The sequence below is a fragment of the Eriocheir sinensis genome, chromosome 19, assembly GCF_024679095.1.
Source record: "Eriocheir sinensis breed Jianghai 21 chromosome 19, ASM2467909v1, whole genome shotgun sequence".
NCBI classification, from domain to species: Eukaryota; Metazoa; Arthropoda; class Malacostraca; order Decapoda; family Varunidae; genus Eriocheir; species Eriocheir sinensis.
The window spans coordinates 5,361,909-5,377,571 of record NC_066527.1 but is presented as its reverse complement, the minus strand read 5'-3'; the positions used below and the strand labels follow the sequence as shown (position 1 = coordinate 5,377,571).

Genomic DNA, 15,663 nt, shown 5'->3' with positions numbered 1-15,663 from the left:
CTGCCCGGGCCGATGTTGGAGCCACGCACATTCTTAGTTCGGCATGCTAACCACTACACCACGGAGGAACACATAAGAGCTAGCTACAATATTTATTTAGTGAGTACATAAACGGTAATATCATAAGCATTGTACACAAGAGAAAGGGAGTGCAAAATTCAACTCCTAAAAATATATAAAATCATACATATATAATTAGCCACTATACATACAGTTTGAAGCTTATTCCCACCCATTTTCCACTTCGCTCACCTTATGTTAGCTTGGTTCAGATATTCCTCTGTTGTTTGAGCTTGTGTGTGTGTGTGTGCGCGTGTGTGTGTGTGTCATTCTCCACGGTCTGATCACGTGTTGGACTCGCGATCACCAGCCAGTACCTTCTCGTTTCTGATCTTTGAGTTATGGGGGGACGGGTATTGTACGTAGTGTGAGTGTAGTCGAAAAGGTGTGTGTGTGTGTTAGTGTGGTGGGTGTGTTAAGGTTTACGTGGTGGGGTTGGTGGGTGTGTTAGGGTGCAGTGGGTGTATGGGTGGGTGTAGTGGAGGCGTTTTGGGGGCGTTCAGACAGTGTATGTGGTCGGGTGGGTGTTTAATGGGTGTATGGGTGTATGGCGGTGTTTTGGGGGGTGTCAGTGTATGTGGTCGGGTGTATTATAGTGTAGTGTAGTGTTTGTTTGTTTTTCTTGTTTTTTTTCTTTAGAGGGAGAGGCTCAGTTTGTGTCGGATTTTTATTCAGTGTGTGTATGGGTGGAATGGGGGTGATTTTTTTTTTTTTTTTTTTTGTTGTGGGGGGGGAGGTTGGGTCAGTTCCATGTGGTCGTCTCCCTTGGTCCTCTCAACACCTAATCTCCGTGCGCCAGGTCTCGTCGCGCAGGCAGAGGCAGCCGTCGGGACATACCTCGTTGCAGTTGCAGGCGGGAAGGTCACAGCAATGGCAGAGCTGGAAGCAGTGGGAGGTGTAGGGGCAGAGGAACTGAGAGGGCTGCGTGCTGGGGAAGGGGACGAGGAAGGGCTGTGGCGAGGCTGTGGCGTGAGGCTGTGGCGAGGCTGTGGCGTGAGGCTGTGGCGAGGCTGTGGCGTGAGGCTGTGGCGAGGCTGTGGCGTGTGGCTGTGGCGAGGCTGTGTCGTTGGGGTGTGGGATGGCCATTGTGCAGGTTAGTTTGTCTAGGTCCATGATGTAAGGTTGTCGGCGTTGGTGTCGGGGTGTGTTTTGGCGTGTGTGTTTGTGCGTGCGTGCGTCACTCGTCTCCTTCACGAGGTGCAGCCACGTCATCTCACAGTCGCAGAGGATGGGGTTCCCAGCTATGAACACCTCGGGGGCGGCGCTGGACCTCGAGGCAGGCCCAGGGCGAGGGGTGAGAGCCGCGGGGATCAGCGTGGTAAGGAGGTTATTCGTCAGGTCGACTTTGGTAAGGCTGTGCTTCTTGGCGAAGGTCCAGGGCGCCACGCTCTTGATGCGGTTGTTGCTGAGGTCCAGACGCTCGAGGTTGTCCGGCACGGAGTCTCCGGCAAGAGTCTCCAGCTGGTTGTGCGCCGCGTCCAGCGTCTGCAGCCGTAGCTGGGCCCCCAGGGTGAAGTAGTTTCCCAGCTCCCCCAGCCTGTTGGCGCGGAGGGAGAGGCGCTGCAGCTGGCGGGGGAGGAAGGCGTAGTCGAAGAAGGCAATGTTATTGTGCGACAAGTCCAGGTCCTCCAGGTGGGACAGGCCCGCCAGGCACGCCTCGCATAGCCCCTCCAGCTTGTTGTGGGACAGGTTCAGGCGTTTGAGGGCTGCCAGGCCGCCCAAGTCGTCCTGGGTGACGGTGCTGAGGCGGTTGTGGCTCAGCGTCAGCGTGGTCAGCGCCGCGGCCTGACGCACGGCCCTGGGCACGGACGTCAGCAGGTTGTGGGTGAGGTCTAGGTGGTGCAGGCCCGTGGTGTTCTCAAGGGCGTCGGAAGCCACGGAGGAGATGTCGTTGTGCGCCAGGGAGAGCGTGGCCAAGTTGGGCAGGCCGGCGAAGGTGCGGCACGGGACGGCCTGCAGCAGGTTGTGGCCCAGCTCCAGAACCCGCAGCGCCTTCAGGCCGCGCAACAGGTGCAATGGCAGGTGTGTGAGGCGGTTGTGGGACGTGTCGAGGGCGGCGAGGCGCGGCGTGGGACTGAACAGCCCCGGCGGCAGCTCCTCCAGCCTGTTGTGGGACATGTTGAGGCAGCTGAGGGCGGCCAGGCCTAGCAGTGCCTCGCCCGCCAGGCTGGACAGGTTGTTGTGCTGCAGCTGCAAGGCCTCCAGCCCCGCTAGCCCTGCCAGTCCCGCCTCCGGCAGCGTCGCCAGTTCGTTCCCGTACAGGTCGAGGGTGGCGAGGCTCGATCCGCAGCCGCCGGTCGCCCCCACCACTGACACGTCCTGCAGGCGGTTCATGGCGAGGCTGAGGCGGCGCAGTGCGGGGAGCGGACACAGCAGGCGGCGCGGCAGGCTCCTGAAGCTGTTGTTGCCGAGGTGCAGCTCCTCGAGGCGCGGTAGCCCCGCCAGGCTGTCCGGCAGCAGCTGCGGGGCCGCGGCACCGAGCACCGCCAGCCGCCGCAGCTCCTCCAGGCCCTGAAAGGTGCCGGGCCGCAGCGCCGCCAGCCTGCACTGCTCCAGGCCGAGGCTGTGCAGGCCGAGCAGCCGCTGGAACACGCCCGGCGACAGCGACGATTCAAGGTCCGGCTGGTCGCAGCACAGCACCCGCAGCGCCGTCACGTTGTCCGCCGCGGCCCTCGTGAAGGCGTCTCTGTCAGTGTGGTTGTCGAGGGCGTCGAGGCTGCAGGTCAGCGTCACAGCGGCGCCCTCCGCCTCCTGCCGCGTCCAGGCACACCGTCCCGGTGCTATGGCCGCCGCTGCCACGCTCCACAGCCCGACCACCGCCACAGCGGCCTGCATGGCACCGGGTAGGCTGTCGGCACGAGTGCAGCTCAGTGTTGTGAGCTGGATTGTGAGAACACCTCGTTGTCAGCAGTGTCGGAGGCGCTAGAAAGGAGTGACAGATCTTCCTTCCGCCGGCAGGGGCTGCACGCCACACACTAACCCAAGCTGCTGCGCAGCCAAGAAGGTTATATAATCTTGTGCCCGGCCCAGTAATTATTTGGGCTGTTCGTGGATACTCGGTGGCCGTGCGTGAGGGTGCCGCCGCGCGCGCGCCGCCACGCGAGTTCTGTCTTACGGACTGAAGGCGTTGTACAGTGCCTCGTGTGCCTAGATGCCAGACTGACAGCCTAACACAGTGTGTCCGCCCCCCACTGCGCGCCCAGTCACGGGAGGGTGTTCCCGGCACCCAACGATCCCGCAGCGCGGCGGCCTTGTCACGACGCAATGCCCGAGGCCTCCCGTGTGTATTTTTAGCTTTGACGCGCCGACCCTTCCAGAGGGAAGAGCCTGCTGGGCCTTCATCACTCCCTGCCCACCCCCCTTCTTTGTCTCCCTCTCTGTATCAACACCACACCCTCTTCCAGCGGGTTGGTGTACTTGTCAATTCAGTTATATACAAAACTTATAGGTGTAACCATTGGCCTCGAGGCCCCGGTAGTCTTTTCCGCCGTGTGGTGTGCGCCCTGCCGAGACTCTCTTCCCTTGTGCTCGTGTTCTCGTGTACTCGTCCTGCCTCGCCGGAACACAGCAACTGCCCGTCATTTTTTTTTTTTTTTTTTTTTTACGTTGCGACCTATTGCGTTGGTAGGCTTCTTCCCGGTGGATCCTGATGGTCGGTCCAAGGCTTCTTTCCGGTGGGTCCTGTTGGTCGGCCCAGCCCGTTCTGGCGCAGGCGAGTGTTTATAGTGGCGCCATCTTGCATTGGCTCATGCTGCCCTCCCGGAGCTCATCTTTGATCCTAGAATCTAGAGTCCGGGTTGATAGGTGGTCTTCTGGACAGCATGTGGGTAGTTTTAAGCCACTCGGCGGCGGCTGAAAAATCCCAGCTTGGTGGCACCGGTCGGGGATTGAACTCACGTCCTCCTGAACGCGGGGCCGTCTCGCTATCCGTTCAGCCACCGCCTCCCCATGTCAGTCACGACATCCTTGTTGCCATGTCCTGCTGATGTGTAAGGTTACGTAACGAAAGCTTGATGTGTGCCTGCCTCCGTTTTCTGTGGTTGTTTTGTAAAAGTTTGGAAGATCAACTGAAGTATTTATGCTTAAAGGAAAACTAACATTTTCATATTATTGTTTTAATGTTTTTATATCATGGCGCTTATCAGAGGCGATGCTGATGAAATACTTACACTGGATAAGATTGTTGGGACTCACAGGAATGAGTACAAGTTGGATAAAGTCAGATTTGAGGGATGGGCAAGATTTTGTTATTTATTTATTTTTCAATTTATTTGACGCTATATAATAACTCTTATGGTCTTTGATTTCCTTGGGTAAAAAAAACTTACGCAAGATAGTTAGTAAAAACTTTACTTAGAAAACAACACAAAAAATAACATTTAAAAAGATCAGCTTTTTTTTAAATACGTCAAAATTGTTTCACTTAATGAAAACAATACCTGGTGATGACAATAACAGTGATAAAAATAATGACAATGATAATATCTTTTCCTCTTTCTCTCATTCCTCAACACATACAGCTTGAAACACACACACACACACACACACACACACACACACACACACACACACACACACACACACACACACACACACACCTTTCCTTTCATGTACTTGTTGCATGTATGTATAAATGTATGTATGTATGTATGTACGTATGTATGTATGTATGTATCATTCTCCTGTTGTAACTTCTTCAGATTATAATAATAATAATAATAATAATAATAATAATAATAATAATAATAATAATAATAATAATAATAATAATAATAATAATAATAATAATAATAATAATAATAATAATAATAATAATAATAATAATAATAATAATAATAATAATAATAATAATAATAATAATAATGTACCTGACAATGTGTAAAAGTGTGCTAATTAATTTTAACCTGTATGTGGACGTTTACCTTGAGAGAGAGAGAGAGAGAGAGAGAGAGAGAGAGAGAGAGAGAGAGAGCATAATGTAGGAATGGGGTGTAAGTGTGATGTGCGTCCCTTCCCCTCCTCCACCTCCTTTCCTTTTTCTTCCTTCCTCCCTCCGTTCCTTCAATCCAACCATTCATCTTTCCTTCCTTCCTTCCCCTCATCGTTCTTCCCTCTTTCCCTCTCTTCCTTCCCTTTCCCCCTTACCTCACCCCACTCCTACTCCCCCACACCTTCCACTCCCTTCAACTCCTCCACGCCCCAGTCAGCCTGCCAGCGGCCTCCGTCACCCAGAGGAGGGCTGCGCGGCCTGCCTGGTGGGTTGCAGGCTCACTCGCGGCCTGCAGAGCCAGCCTGACCATAGCCGCGATGCAGGCCACGGCCACCACACGGCTGACGCGTCCTATGACCTGTAGAAGAGAGGGGGAGTGAGAGAGAGGTCAAGAGTCTGTAGTTTTGGACGCTTTCGGCTTTCACAACTATTTCCAAAGACCAATAAGGAGATGAATCGGGTTATGATGAGTGTTTTTTCACGTTCATGGTACAGAAGAAGGACCAAACTACCACCAGGGCCATAAAACTACCCCAGGAAATACCCATAACCTCTACGAAAGCGTTATGAGGTGTGTGTGTGTGATCGTGTGTCAGGCCCGAAATGTTAGAGAACAGAGCCCAAGGTCCGGAGAATACAAGGACTGGTATTATCAAACGTTTCGGGTTCTTGTGATGAACGTTCTTGAAGGCTGCAGAGGAGATGAGTCGGGTTGTCATGAGTGATTTTCCTGTTCATGACGCAGAGGCCTTCCCAAACTACCGTTAGTCTCAAGAAATCACCCATGGAAACCCCTACAGCTTCGGCGAGAGACTTTTTAAATAGATGGATTGAAGTTTCGAAGAGTTTGATTATCCTGGCCAAGGTCTCACCAGTGATGCCACGTTATCGTACTCACCACACTGGATTTTCCCATTTCTAACGCATAACGATCATAAAAAAACCTTCTATAATTAGCATTTTTAGCAATAACTAGAAATGGGTATCGTTGGTTTTATGGGTGCAACGGTTTTTGATCTGAAATACGCGAATATAAAAAGCTGAGTACGACAATCTGTCACCGCTGTGATGGGCTGAGCAGTGAAGTCACGCCACCGTCGCTAGATTATCGTACTCAGAGCATTGTATTTACGAGTCCTCTTCCATACACAGCACTTTCCCACACCCTTCCCCACGCATTCCCCAGCCTCCCCCAGCCTACCTTGTCCTGCCATCCCTTATTGGCGATGCAGGCGCTGTAGGGCGTGCGAGAGAAGGTCACCATGGAGTAGAGGGGCTGCCAGCGCCTACCCAGCACGATGTTCAGAAAGTCGTCCAGTTTCTTGCGTGCCAGGAACAGCGGGGAGTTTACCAGGTCACGCATCTGGGGAGGAGGGGGTGTTAGGGGGGAAGAGGGAGTTGGGGAGGTTAGGGAAATGGGAGGAGGGTGTGTTTGGGGTGGGGAGAGTGTGTGAGTGTGAAGGGGGATGGGGGTGTGAGGGGGTGGGGAGGATAGATAGGGGAAGGGTGTGGGGAGGAGGGGGTGTTAGGGAGGTTAGGGAACTGGGAGGAGGGTGTGTTTGGGGTGGGGAGAGTGTGTGAGTGTGACAGGGGAAGGGGGCGGGGGTGGTAAGTGAAGGGGTGGGTGTGAGGGGTGGGGAGGATAAATAGGGAAGGATGTGGGAGGTTGGGAGAGGGGTGTTAGGGAGGTTAGGGAAATGGGAGGAGGGTGTGTTTGGGGTGGGGAAAGTGTGTGGGTGTGAAGGGGATGGGGGTGGGGGTGGTATGTGAAGGGGTGGGTGTGAGGGGGTGGGGAGGATAAATAGGGGAAGGGTGTAGGGAAGTTGAGGAAGTGAGGATGGTGTGTTTGGGGTGCGTAAGTTGTGAGGGGGGTGTTGAGGGGCTTGGAGAGGGGTGATGAGAAGTTGGGGAAGGGTGGGTGGGTGGGTGTGGTGAGTGAAAAGTGGATTAGTGTTTGGGGAAGGTGGGGAAGGAGCGAGAAAAGGATAACAATTGCTCAACTAATCCCCAACCCCTTAATCCCCACCCTCCAACTTCCCCACCTCTGATCCCGAGTCAAAATCATACACAAAAGCGCAATCCCCTTCTGTATTTCCCTTCCATCTATAACCCAACAAATTACCCCAAATCCCCAAATCCCTAATCCCCAACCCATTTTCCCCAACATTCCCCACCACTACTCACTACACAATCCCTCCCCCGCCGTTCTCGTATTTCCCCTTAACCAACTTTCCACCCAAAATCCCCACAAATCCCCCCTAATCCTCACTCTCCTTCCCCACCTCCCCATTCTCCAACACTAATCCCCCCAAAAAAGTCTACATAATCAGATTTCCTTTCCTCTCTAACCAGCTTTCCACCTCGATCCCTCCCCACCCCATTTCCCTAATCCCTAATCATCTTCCCCATCCCCCAATCCCCACCTCCACACACACCAATCCCCAATTAAAAATCACTTTCAAAACACCCTCTTTCCAAATATCCACCTAAACAAACTTCCCATCTCTAATCCCCCCCTTAATCCCCAGCCTCCCCTAATCCCCACCTCCACATAGTTGTACATGGCCAAGTCCACGATGGCCTCTGCGTCGGGGTTGCGGGTCTTGGAGTAGAGGGGCAACGCCTTCCCCAGCTCATCCCCACAGCGGTCCAGGATTTCGTTCAGCACCACGCAGTCCTCCATGCCCTGGGGATTGATGGGGAAGGGTTAGTGATAGGGAGTGGGGAGTGGTGGGGAGGGATTAGTGCTGGAGGATTAGAGAGTTGCTGGGGATTGTAGCTTGAAGGATTGGGGAGTGGTGGGGAGGGATTAGTTAGGGAGTTACTACTACGGATTGGGGAGTGGTGGGGAGGGATTAGTGCTGGAGGATTAGAGAGTTGCTGGGGATTGAAGCTTGAAGGATTAAGGAGTGGTGGGGAGGGATTAGTTAGGGAGTTACTACTAGGGATTGGGGAGTGGTGAAAGTAATTATTTGGGGATATTGGGAATTCAAAGATTGGGGACAAACTTGGAACTTGGGGATTGGAGATTTACCCCCCCCATACACACATACACACCCTCCCCTCCCCCCCTCCCCCCCACACACGTAGCCCCCCTTTCCTTCCTCCCCCCCCACACACACGCAGCCCCCCCTTTCCTTCCCCCCCCCCCCACACACACGTGGCCCCCCCTTTCCTTCCCCCCCACTCACACGTACCCCCTCTTTCCTTCCCCCCCACACACACACTCGTACCTTCCCCTACGCACACACCCCTACACACACACACATACCCCCTTCCCCTTCACCCCCCATCCATGTAACCCTCTTCCCTCTCCCCCCCTCCCCTCCCCCACACCCCACGTACGCAGTTCATCCCCTGGCCGTAGAAGGGGACCATGGCGTGGGCTGCGTCCCCCATGATGAGGCTCCGCTCCCCCACGTGGTACGGCGAGCACTGGAAAGAGGAGTGGTAGATGTGGTAGTAGTTGTGGTAGTAGTAGTGGTGGTGGTGGTGGTAGTAGTAGTAGTAGTAGTAGTAGTAGTAAAGTAATAGTAGTAGTAGTAGTAGTAGTAGTAGGAGGAGGAGGAGGAGGAGGAGGAGAAGTGACCACAATAATAGCAACAACAACGTCACCAATAACAACAATAACATCATCACAATATCAACATCAACTTCTCATCTTTTCCTTTAATTATCGTCATTATTTTCCCTTATGATAAACCTGGGAGCAAATTTTATCTACATAGACAAAGGGGAACGTGAAAGGAAGACCCCATTTATCGAGTTGGCGGGGTAGTAAAAAGTTTAGGAACCACTACTCTAGAGGATATGTAGATAGATAGATAGATAGATAGATGGATGGATAGTGGGGTAAGTCTTGTTAATTGAAAGGAGAAATGGGTTTGGGAGGAAGAGAAATAGTAAGAGAAGAAATAGATGGATGGAATAGATGGGGAAGGGAAGGTTAGGGAATGGGAGAGATAGATAAATAAATAGACAGATAGATAGATAGATAAGATAAATAGATAGAGATAAAAGTTGGGAGAAATAGAAATAGAGAGATGGAATAGGTGGGGATGAGAAGGTTAGGGAATGGGAGAGATAGATAAAAAAATAGACAAATAGATAGATAGATAGAGATAGATAGATAGATAAGATAAATAGATAGAGATAAAAGTTGGGAGAAATAGAAATAGAGAGATGGAATAGGTGGGGAAGAGAAGGTTAGGGAATGGGAGAGATAGATAAATAAAGACAGATAGATAGATAGATAGAGATAGATAGATAGATAAGATAAATAGATAGAGATAAAAGTTGGGAGAAATAGAAATAGAGAGATGGAATAGGTGGGGAAGAGAAGGTTAGGGAATGGGAGAGATAGATAAATAAATAGACAGATAGATAGATAGATAGAGATAGATAGATAAGATAAATAGATAGATATAAAAGTTGGGAGAAATAGAAATAGAGAGATGGAATAGGTGGGGAAGAGAAGGTTAGGGAATGGGAGAGATAGATAAATAAATAGACAGATAGATAGATAGATAAGATAAATAGATAGAGATAAAAGTTGGGAGAAATAGAAATAGAGAGATGGAATAGGTGGGGAAGAGAAGGTTAGGGAATGGGAGAGATAGATAAAAAAATAGACAGATAGATAGATAGATAGAGATAGATAGATAGATAAGATAAATAGAGATAAAAGTTGGGAGAAATAGAAATAGAGAGATGGAATAGGTGGGGAAGAGAAGGTTAGGGAATGGGAGAGATGGATAAATAAATAGACAGATAGATAGATAGATAACAACAACAACAACAACAACAACAACAACAACAACAACAACAACAACACAAGCATTCACATAGTACACACCTTGACAGATATCATAGGCAGAGGCTTGTTGCTGAAGAAGTCCTTGATCAGTTTATCCTTGCCGATGAGGGGAATGGCGTCCGGGTAGTTAGTCTGGAGGTGGTGATGATGGTGGTAGTGGTGGTGGTGGTGGTGGTGGGTAAGATAAGGTAAAGGGATGGTGGTGTTTATGGAGTGAAATAGTGAAATAGCAAATAGTGTATCGTGTTATTTTAGATTTGAGTGAATTTAAATACACACACAAAAAACTAGACGGTAAGAAAGTAAGAATGAGATGACTAGAAAATATATTAGCAACCTTTAACTCTCTCTCTCTCTCTCTCTGTATCTTTTCCTTTCATTTATATACCCTAAACTCAATCTCCCTTATTTAAATTACAACTTTTATCTCTATCTATCTATCTATCTATCTATCTCTATCTGTCTATCTATTTATTTATCTATCTCTCCCATTCCCTAACCTTCTCTTCCCCACCTATTTCATCCATCTATTTGTTCTCTTACTATTTATATTCCTCCCAAACCCATTTCCCCTTTCAATTAACAAGACTTACCTCACTATCCATCTATCCATCTATCTATCTATCTTCTTTTACCTCCCCTATCCTCCAGACCCAGTCCTTTTAATTTAAATTGACAACCTTTATCTCACTATCTATCTACGTATGTATGTCTGTCTGTCTGTATCTCTGTCTCCCATCCCCCCTTTTCCCCTCACGCCCCACACTCACCTGGAAGAAGTCAACCAGTTTCTCAGGTGTGGAGAGGCCGTGGAAGATCTCAAAGGGCATGAAGAGAGTGACGGTCCAGCTTTTGTCCTGGTTGGGGAGCGCGATCATCATGTAGTTCCCGCGAGGCCAGATGTGCAGGTAATTGGGAGGCATGGCGAACTGCGGACAGGTGAGAACAGGTAGGTAGGTAGGGAGGGAGAGAGGTTGTTTGATAGATAGAAAGGTTGGTTGGGATTTTGGAAGGTAGATCAGTAGGTAGGTTGGTTGGTTAGTAGATGGTAGGTAGGTACTCGTAGGTGACAAGGTAGGTATATCTCTATTAGTTTTGCACAGCCATCCTCTTCTTCCCCATCTTCCCCAATACTCTTTCCCTTCCCTTCACACTTTAATATTTGCTACCCATTCCGATCCTGCAAATCCCCAGTGATGTTCCTAGCCGTTTTAGTCCCAATCCCACTCCTTCCCCAGTCTTCCCCAGCCTCCCCTTACCTCCCCTCACACCTCTGATCTCCCTAACCTCTTCCCCATCTTTGCACTTCCCCATTTATGTCCACGAGCTGATTTCCACCCCATCCCTTCCTTCCCCAGCCATTATCCATCCTTCCCCAGTGTTCCTCAACCTCCCCTCACACTTCTGATCTTCCCCAACCTCTTCCCCATCTTTGCACCTCCCCATTTATGTCCACGAGCTGATTTCTACCCCATCCCTTCCTTCCCCAGTCATTATCCATCCTTCCCCAACCTTCCCCAACCTCCCCACCTCTTCCCCATCTGTATACCTCTTCAGTAATGTCTCAAACTGCTTTCCACTTCATCTCCATCCCAAGCTATTTCCCATCCCATCTACCCTTTCCCCAGTTGTTTTCACCCCTCCCCAGCCTCCCCTAGCTTCCCCTTACCTCCCCCTGGGCCGTGGCGGGGATGCAGAGCTCCATGTAGCCGTGGGGGATGTACTCTTGCTTGTAGTTGAAGTGGGGTCGTTTGAGCATCTGTTTCCGCACGTTGGAGTAGGCGCCGTCACAGCCTATCATGAGGTCAGCCGTAAGAGTCACTCTCTCCCCTGACTCGGTGCTGTGGAGATGGGATGAAAATAAGCTTGTGGGCATAACTGGGGGGATGCATGGATGGGGAAGAGGTAAGGGAAGGTAAGAGGTGTGAAGGGGAGGTGAGGGGAGGCCGGGGAAGACTGGGGAAGGGATAGATTGAAGAGAAAACGAATTGAAACTTCAGGGGGATTAACTTGTGGACAAAACTGGGGGTATGTATGGATGGGGAAGAGGTAAGGGAAGGGAAGAGGTGTGGGGAGGCTGGGGAAGACTGGGGAAGGGATGGATTGGAGAGAAAACGAATTGAAACCTCAGTGGTGATTTGTAGAGTGGGAGGGGTGGTGATGGGGTGATGGGGTTGGTGGTTAAGTGGTGGTGGTTGTTAAGTGGTGGTGGTTGTTAAGTTGGTTTTCTCTCTCTCTCTCTCTCTCTCTCTCTCTCTCTCTCTCTCTCTCTCTCTCTCTCTCTCCTTTTAACAAATTATGGGTACATTTTCAACTATTACTACTTCTATTTTCACTTCACCACACACACACACACACACACACACACACACACTATCGCACCATCTCGTAGTTTCATCTCAAGTGTCACGTTCATCTTTTCGAGACTTCAAACGAGCCTCGAGACGTGGTGGTGAAGGGGGGACTTGGGTTCAGTTTGGCCTTGGGAGTGGTGGTGGAGGGGTGGAGAGTGTGTGTGGTGCTGGATAACGTGGAGGAGGTAAGTTTAGCATATATGATTTTAATGAGTAGGGACATTTGGTAACTGTTCCGGTTTTTAAGTTCAGAGTATCTTCAAACACATGATGGGTGACAACTTATAGAGGTAAATCATCAAAGAAAGAGCTCGCTGTTATGAGATTAACCAGGTAGCAGCGGGGATCATGTTTCTTAATGTTCCCTCTAAGCAAAAAAATGAGGAAAAATCATCACTCACACAAACCATTTCAAAATATATATTGAAACATTTGTGATCAGTTTATACATCATCTATTCTGGGGGGTTTATATCATGGCACAAATTTGGCCTGTCGCTGCTACCGGGTTAATAGTCTTTACTGAGGAAGGAAGTACACAGGAATTTATTTTATACGTAAATATAGTGACTGTTTTGGTTATAGTTAGGTAAGGCTAAGGGTCTCTTCACACACTATTATATAATGGAAATGATCAGATGTACTAGGATGATTGAAACTTTTACTCACAAATATATATCGTCACCCTCATAAAATAATTGGCTCAGTCATTTTTCAGCGATTTCCAGGTTTTTGTCTACATCAATTTTTTTTTACACGTGACGCCTGTTTTTGTATAGTTGTCTTCCTCATTCAGGGTTTGAGTGTTCTAGAATTGTCCTTTTCATTTCTGCCTAAATATTAAGCCAAATGAGATAATGTCAGTTCTATTCCTATTTCCTGTTAAGTAGAAAATACTGACTTAGGCGGTTTGCTTACGAAGGTGACGATATTGCATCTGTGAAATACTTTACCAAGATGAGGACGGCCCATAACTACGCTCCTTGTATTGCCCGAAAACAGCAATTATACCAAAGTGCCATTAGTGAAGAAACATATATACTTTTACTGAGTACTTACCTGTTCGGTTTTTTTTTTATAAGTTGTTGTATTTAGTGAATCCAACTATATGACTGGTGACAACTTGTAGCATGAATCAACAAAGAACGCGATCATTTTGTTTGATACTAAGTCGCATTATTGTGGACGCATACATGAATTAACGGCACTTACAAGTATAATGAGGGCTTGGATTATATGTGGTTGAATTAATGGTTGTTGTTTTTGTTTGTGTTGTTGTTGTTGTTGTTGTGTGTGTGTGTGTGTGTGTGTGTGTGTGTGTGTGTGTGTGTGTGTGTATTTCCCGTAGTTGCCATCTCTCTCTCCCTTTCCTCTTTCCTTCCCCATCATCCCCTTCTCTTTACGAACCCATCCCTCTTCCTTCCCCTTCTTCCTTCCCACTTCCTCCCGTCCCTTATCCCCTCAGAAAATAGACTAGTTAAAGTTGTTTATTTGTTTGTATGTGTTATTTCCCTATCACTAGCTTCCCCTTCCTATCATTCTCCTCTCCTTACGTACCCATCCCTCCTCCTCTTCCCCTTCCTCCCTTCTCATCCTCCCCCTCTCCGTTAGTTTGTGTGTGTTTTGTTTATCTCTCCCTTTCCTTACCCCAGACCTTCCCTATCATTTCCCTCTCTTTACGTACCCCTCCCTCCACCTGCCCCCAACCTCCTCCCCTTCATACTCACTTCAGGAAGGTCATCTCCCCCTTCTCAAGGTCGCACGTCTCCAGCTTGTGGTTGAAGTGGATGGTGACGTTCGGAAACTCCTCGGCGCGCGTCAACAGCACCTCGTTGACGAAGCGGCGGCCCACGGAGAAGATGCACTGGCGGTGGTGGTGAGGGTGAGTGGTGATGATGGTGGTGGTGAGGGTGAGTGGTGATGATGGTGGTGGTGATGATGGTGGTGGTGAGGGTGGTGGTGGTGAGGGTGGTGGTGGTGAGAGGGTTAAGGCAATGGTGGTGTTGATGGTGTAGATCAGGGGTTCCCAACCTGGGATACATGTATCCCCAGTGGTACATTTGCACTTTTCAGGGGGTACATTGGGTCTGAGAGAATAACCACTACTGTACAATACATGCTACGTGGTGTAATCTGCATGTAATCTGCAGTCAAATTGCACAAAGTCGATTTTTTTTTTTATTTTTTATTTCCTCGTTTTAGTAAGCAAAGATTATTTAAATTATATCATCAGTCTACACATACAGATTTCATTATAAAATAATATAAAAATATTACAATTTCATCGTTTTTTTTATCCTGAATTTTTAGGGGCACACGGGAACACAAAGGTTGGGAACCCCTGGTGTAGATGAATGCTTTTGGTGATGAGTAGGGATGGGCAAGTACCGTTAATTTGAGTACCGGTAGTACCGGTACCGAAAGCTCAGGTACCGTTAGTACCGGTACCGGTACCCGAAGGAGTATTTTTTTTTTATCTGACTTCCGATGAAATTCCCAAATAAATTTCCTGTAAAGAAAACGCTCTCTCTCTCTCTCTGAATGAAGTGAATATTTATTTTTTCGATAAAAAATATGGCATGTATAGTTATTATGGATGTACTCGATCATAGTCTAATAACAATAACAATATTTATTAGCAACCTAAAAAAGAAAAAGAATCGGACATGAAGAATTATCCAGTAACTCCAATAAATAAATAAAATAATAAAATAATGGAAACGGGAGCTGTGATGGAAACGGAAAGCAGGACAAAATGGTGGGAACTTGGGGAGACGGTCAGCGAGGCAGTGACTCAGCGTCTCCACACAGGGCCCATACCGCGTGATACCACATGGAGGCGGGCGGGCGGGCGAGCGCCGAGCGTCACTTAGATCCAGATGGTACCGGTACTAGCGGCAATGCGCAGTGCCGAGTGATCATGACGCTTCCCGGCACCCAAGTGAACATGAGGCTTCGCGGTACCAGGTACCGGTACCGATAAATATTGTTATTGTTATTAAACTATGATCGAGTACCCATATCACCGAGATATCCACTCACTGAGTGGTGATCTCTCTCTCTCTCTCTCTCTCTCTCTCTCTCTCTCTCTCTCTCTCTCTCTGAATGAGGTGAATATTTATTTTTTCGAAAAAAAAATAGCATGTATAGTTATTATGGATGTACTCGATCATAGTCTAATAACAATAACAATATTTAGTAGCAACCTAAAAAAAAATCGGACATGAAGAATTATCAATAAATCCAATAAATAATTCCGAGCAATCTGGTACCGGTACCGAGCAATCTGGTACCGGTACCGAGCAATCTGGTACCGGTACCGAGCAATCTGGTACCGGTACCGTACCGTTTAGCTGGTACCGTTAGTACCGGTACTGGTACCGGTACCTGCCCACCCCTCGTGATGAGGAGGTGGTGGTGGTGGTGGTGATGAGGTGCTTAATG

At 48.9% G+C, this 15,663-nt stretch overlaps 2 protein-coding genes across 2 annotated transcripts in view; both read right to left on the bottom strand.

Moving 5' to 3' along the window:
- Positions 1–769: 769 nt before the first annotated feature.
- LOC127000601 (toll-like receptor Tollo) lies at positions 770–4,115 on the bottom strand. The gene has a single exon (XM_050864528.1). The coding sequence runs from the start codon at positions 2,893–2,895 to the stop codon at positions 835–837; it is 2,061 nt and encodes a 686-aa protein (XP_050720485.1). The 5' UTR covers positions 2,896–4,115; the 3' UTR covers positions 770–834.
- Positions 4,116–4,393: 278 nt separating this feature from the next.
- The window catches only part of LOC127000602 (kynurenine 3-monooxygenase-like), a 29,646-nt gene continuing 18,376 nt past the window's right edge, over positions 4,394–15,663 (bottom strand). Inside the window, exons 4-11 of the mRNA XM_050864529.1 lie at positions 13,947–14,083; positions 11,536–11,707; positions 10,637–10,795; positions 9,906–9,998; positions 8,396–8,485; positions 7,596–7,736; positions 6,252–6,413; positions 4,394–5,408 (exon numbers count right to left, since the gene is read on the bottom strand). Coding sequence (XP_050720486.1) covers positions 5,244–5,408; positions 6,252–6,413; positions 7,596–7,736; positions 8,396–8,485; positions 9,906–9,998; positions 10,637–10,795; positions 11,536–11,707; positions 13,947–14,083 — 1,119 coding nt within the window. The 3' untranslated portion in view covers positions 4,394–5,243. The remainder of the gene's footprint in view (positions 5,409–6,251; positions 6,414–7,595; positions 7,737–8,395; positions 8,486–9,905; positions 9,999–10,636; positions 10,796–11,535; positions 11,708–13,946; positions 14,084–15,663) is intronic.

Excerpts from the sequence above, each read along its gene's own strand:
- LOC127000601 (XM_050864528.1), bottom strand. The coding sequence starts at position 2,895 with ATGCAGGCCGCTGTGGCGGTGGTCGGGCTGTGGAGCGTGGCAGCGGCG.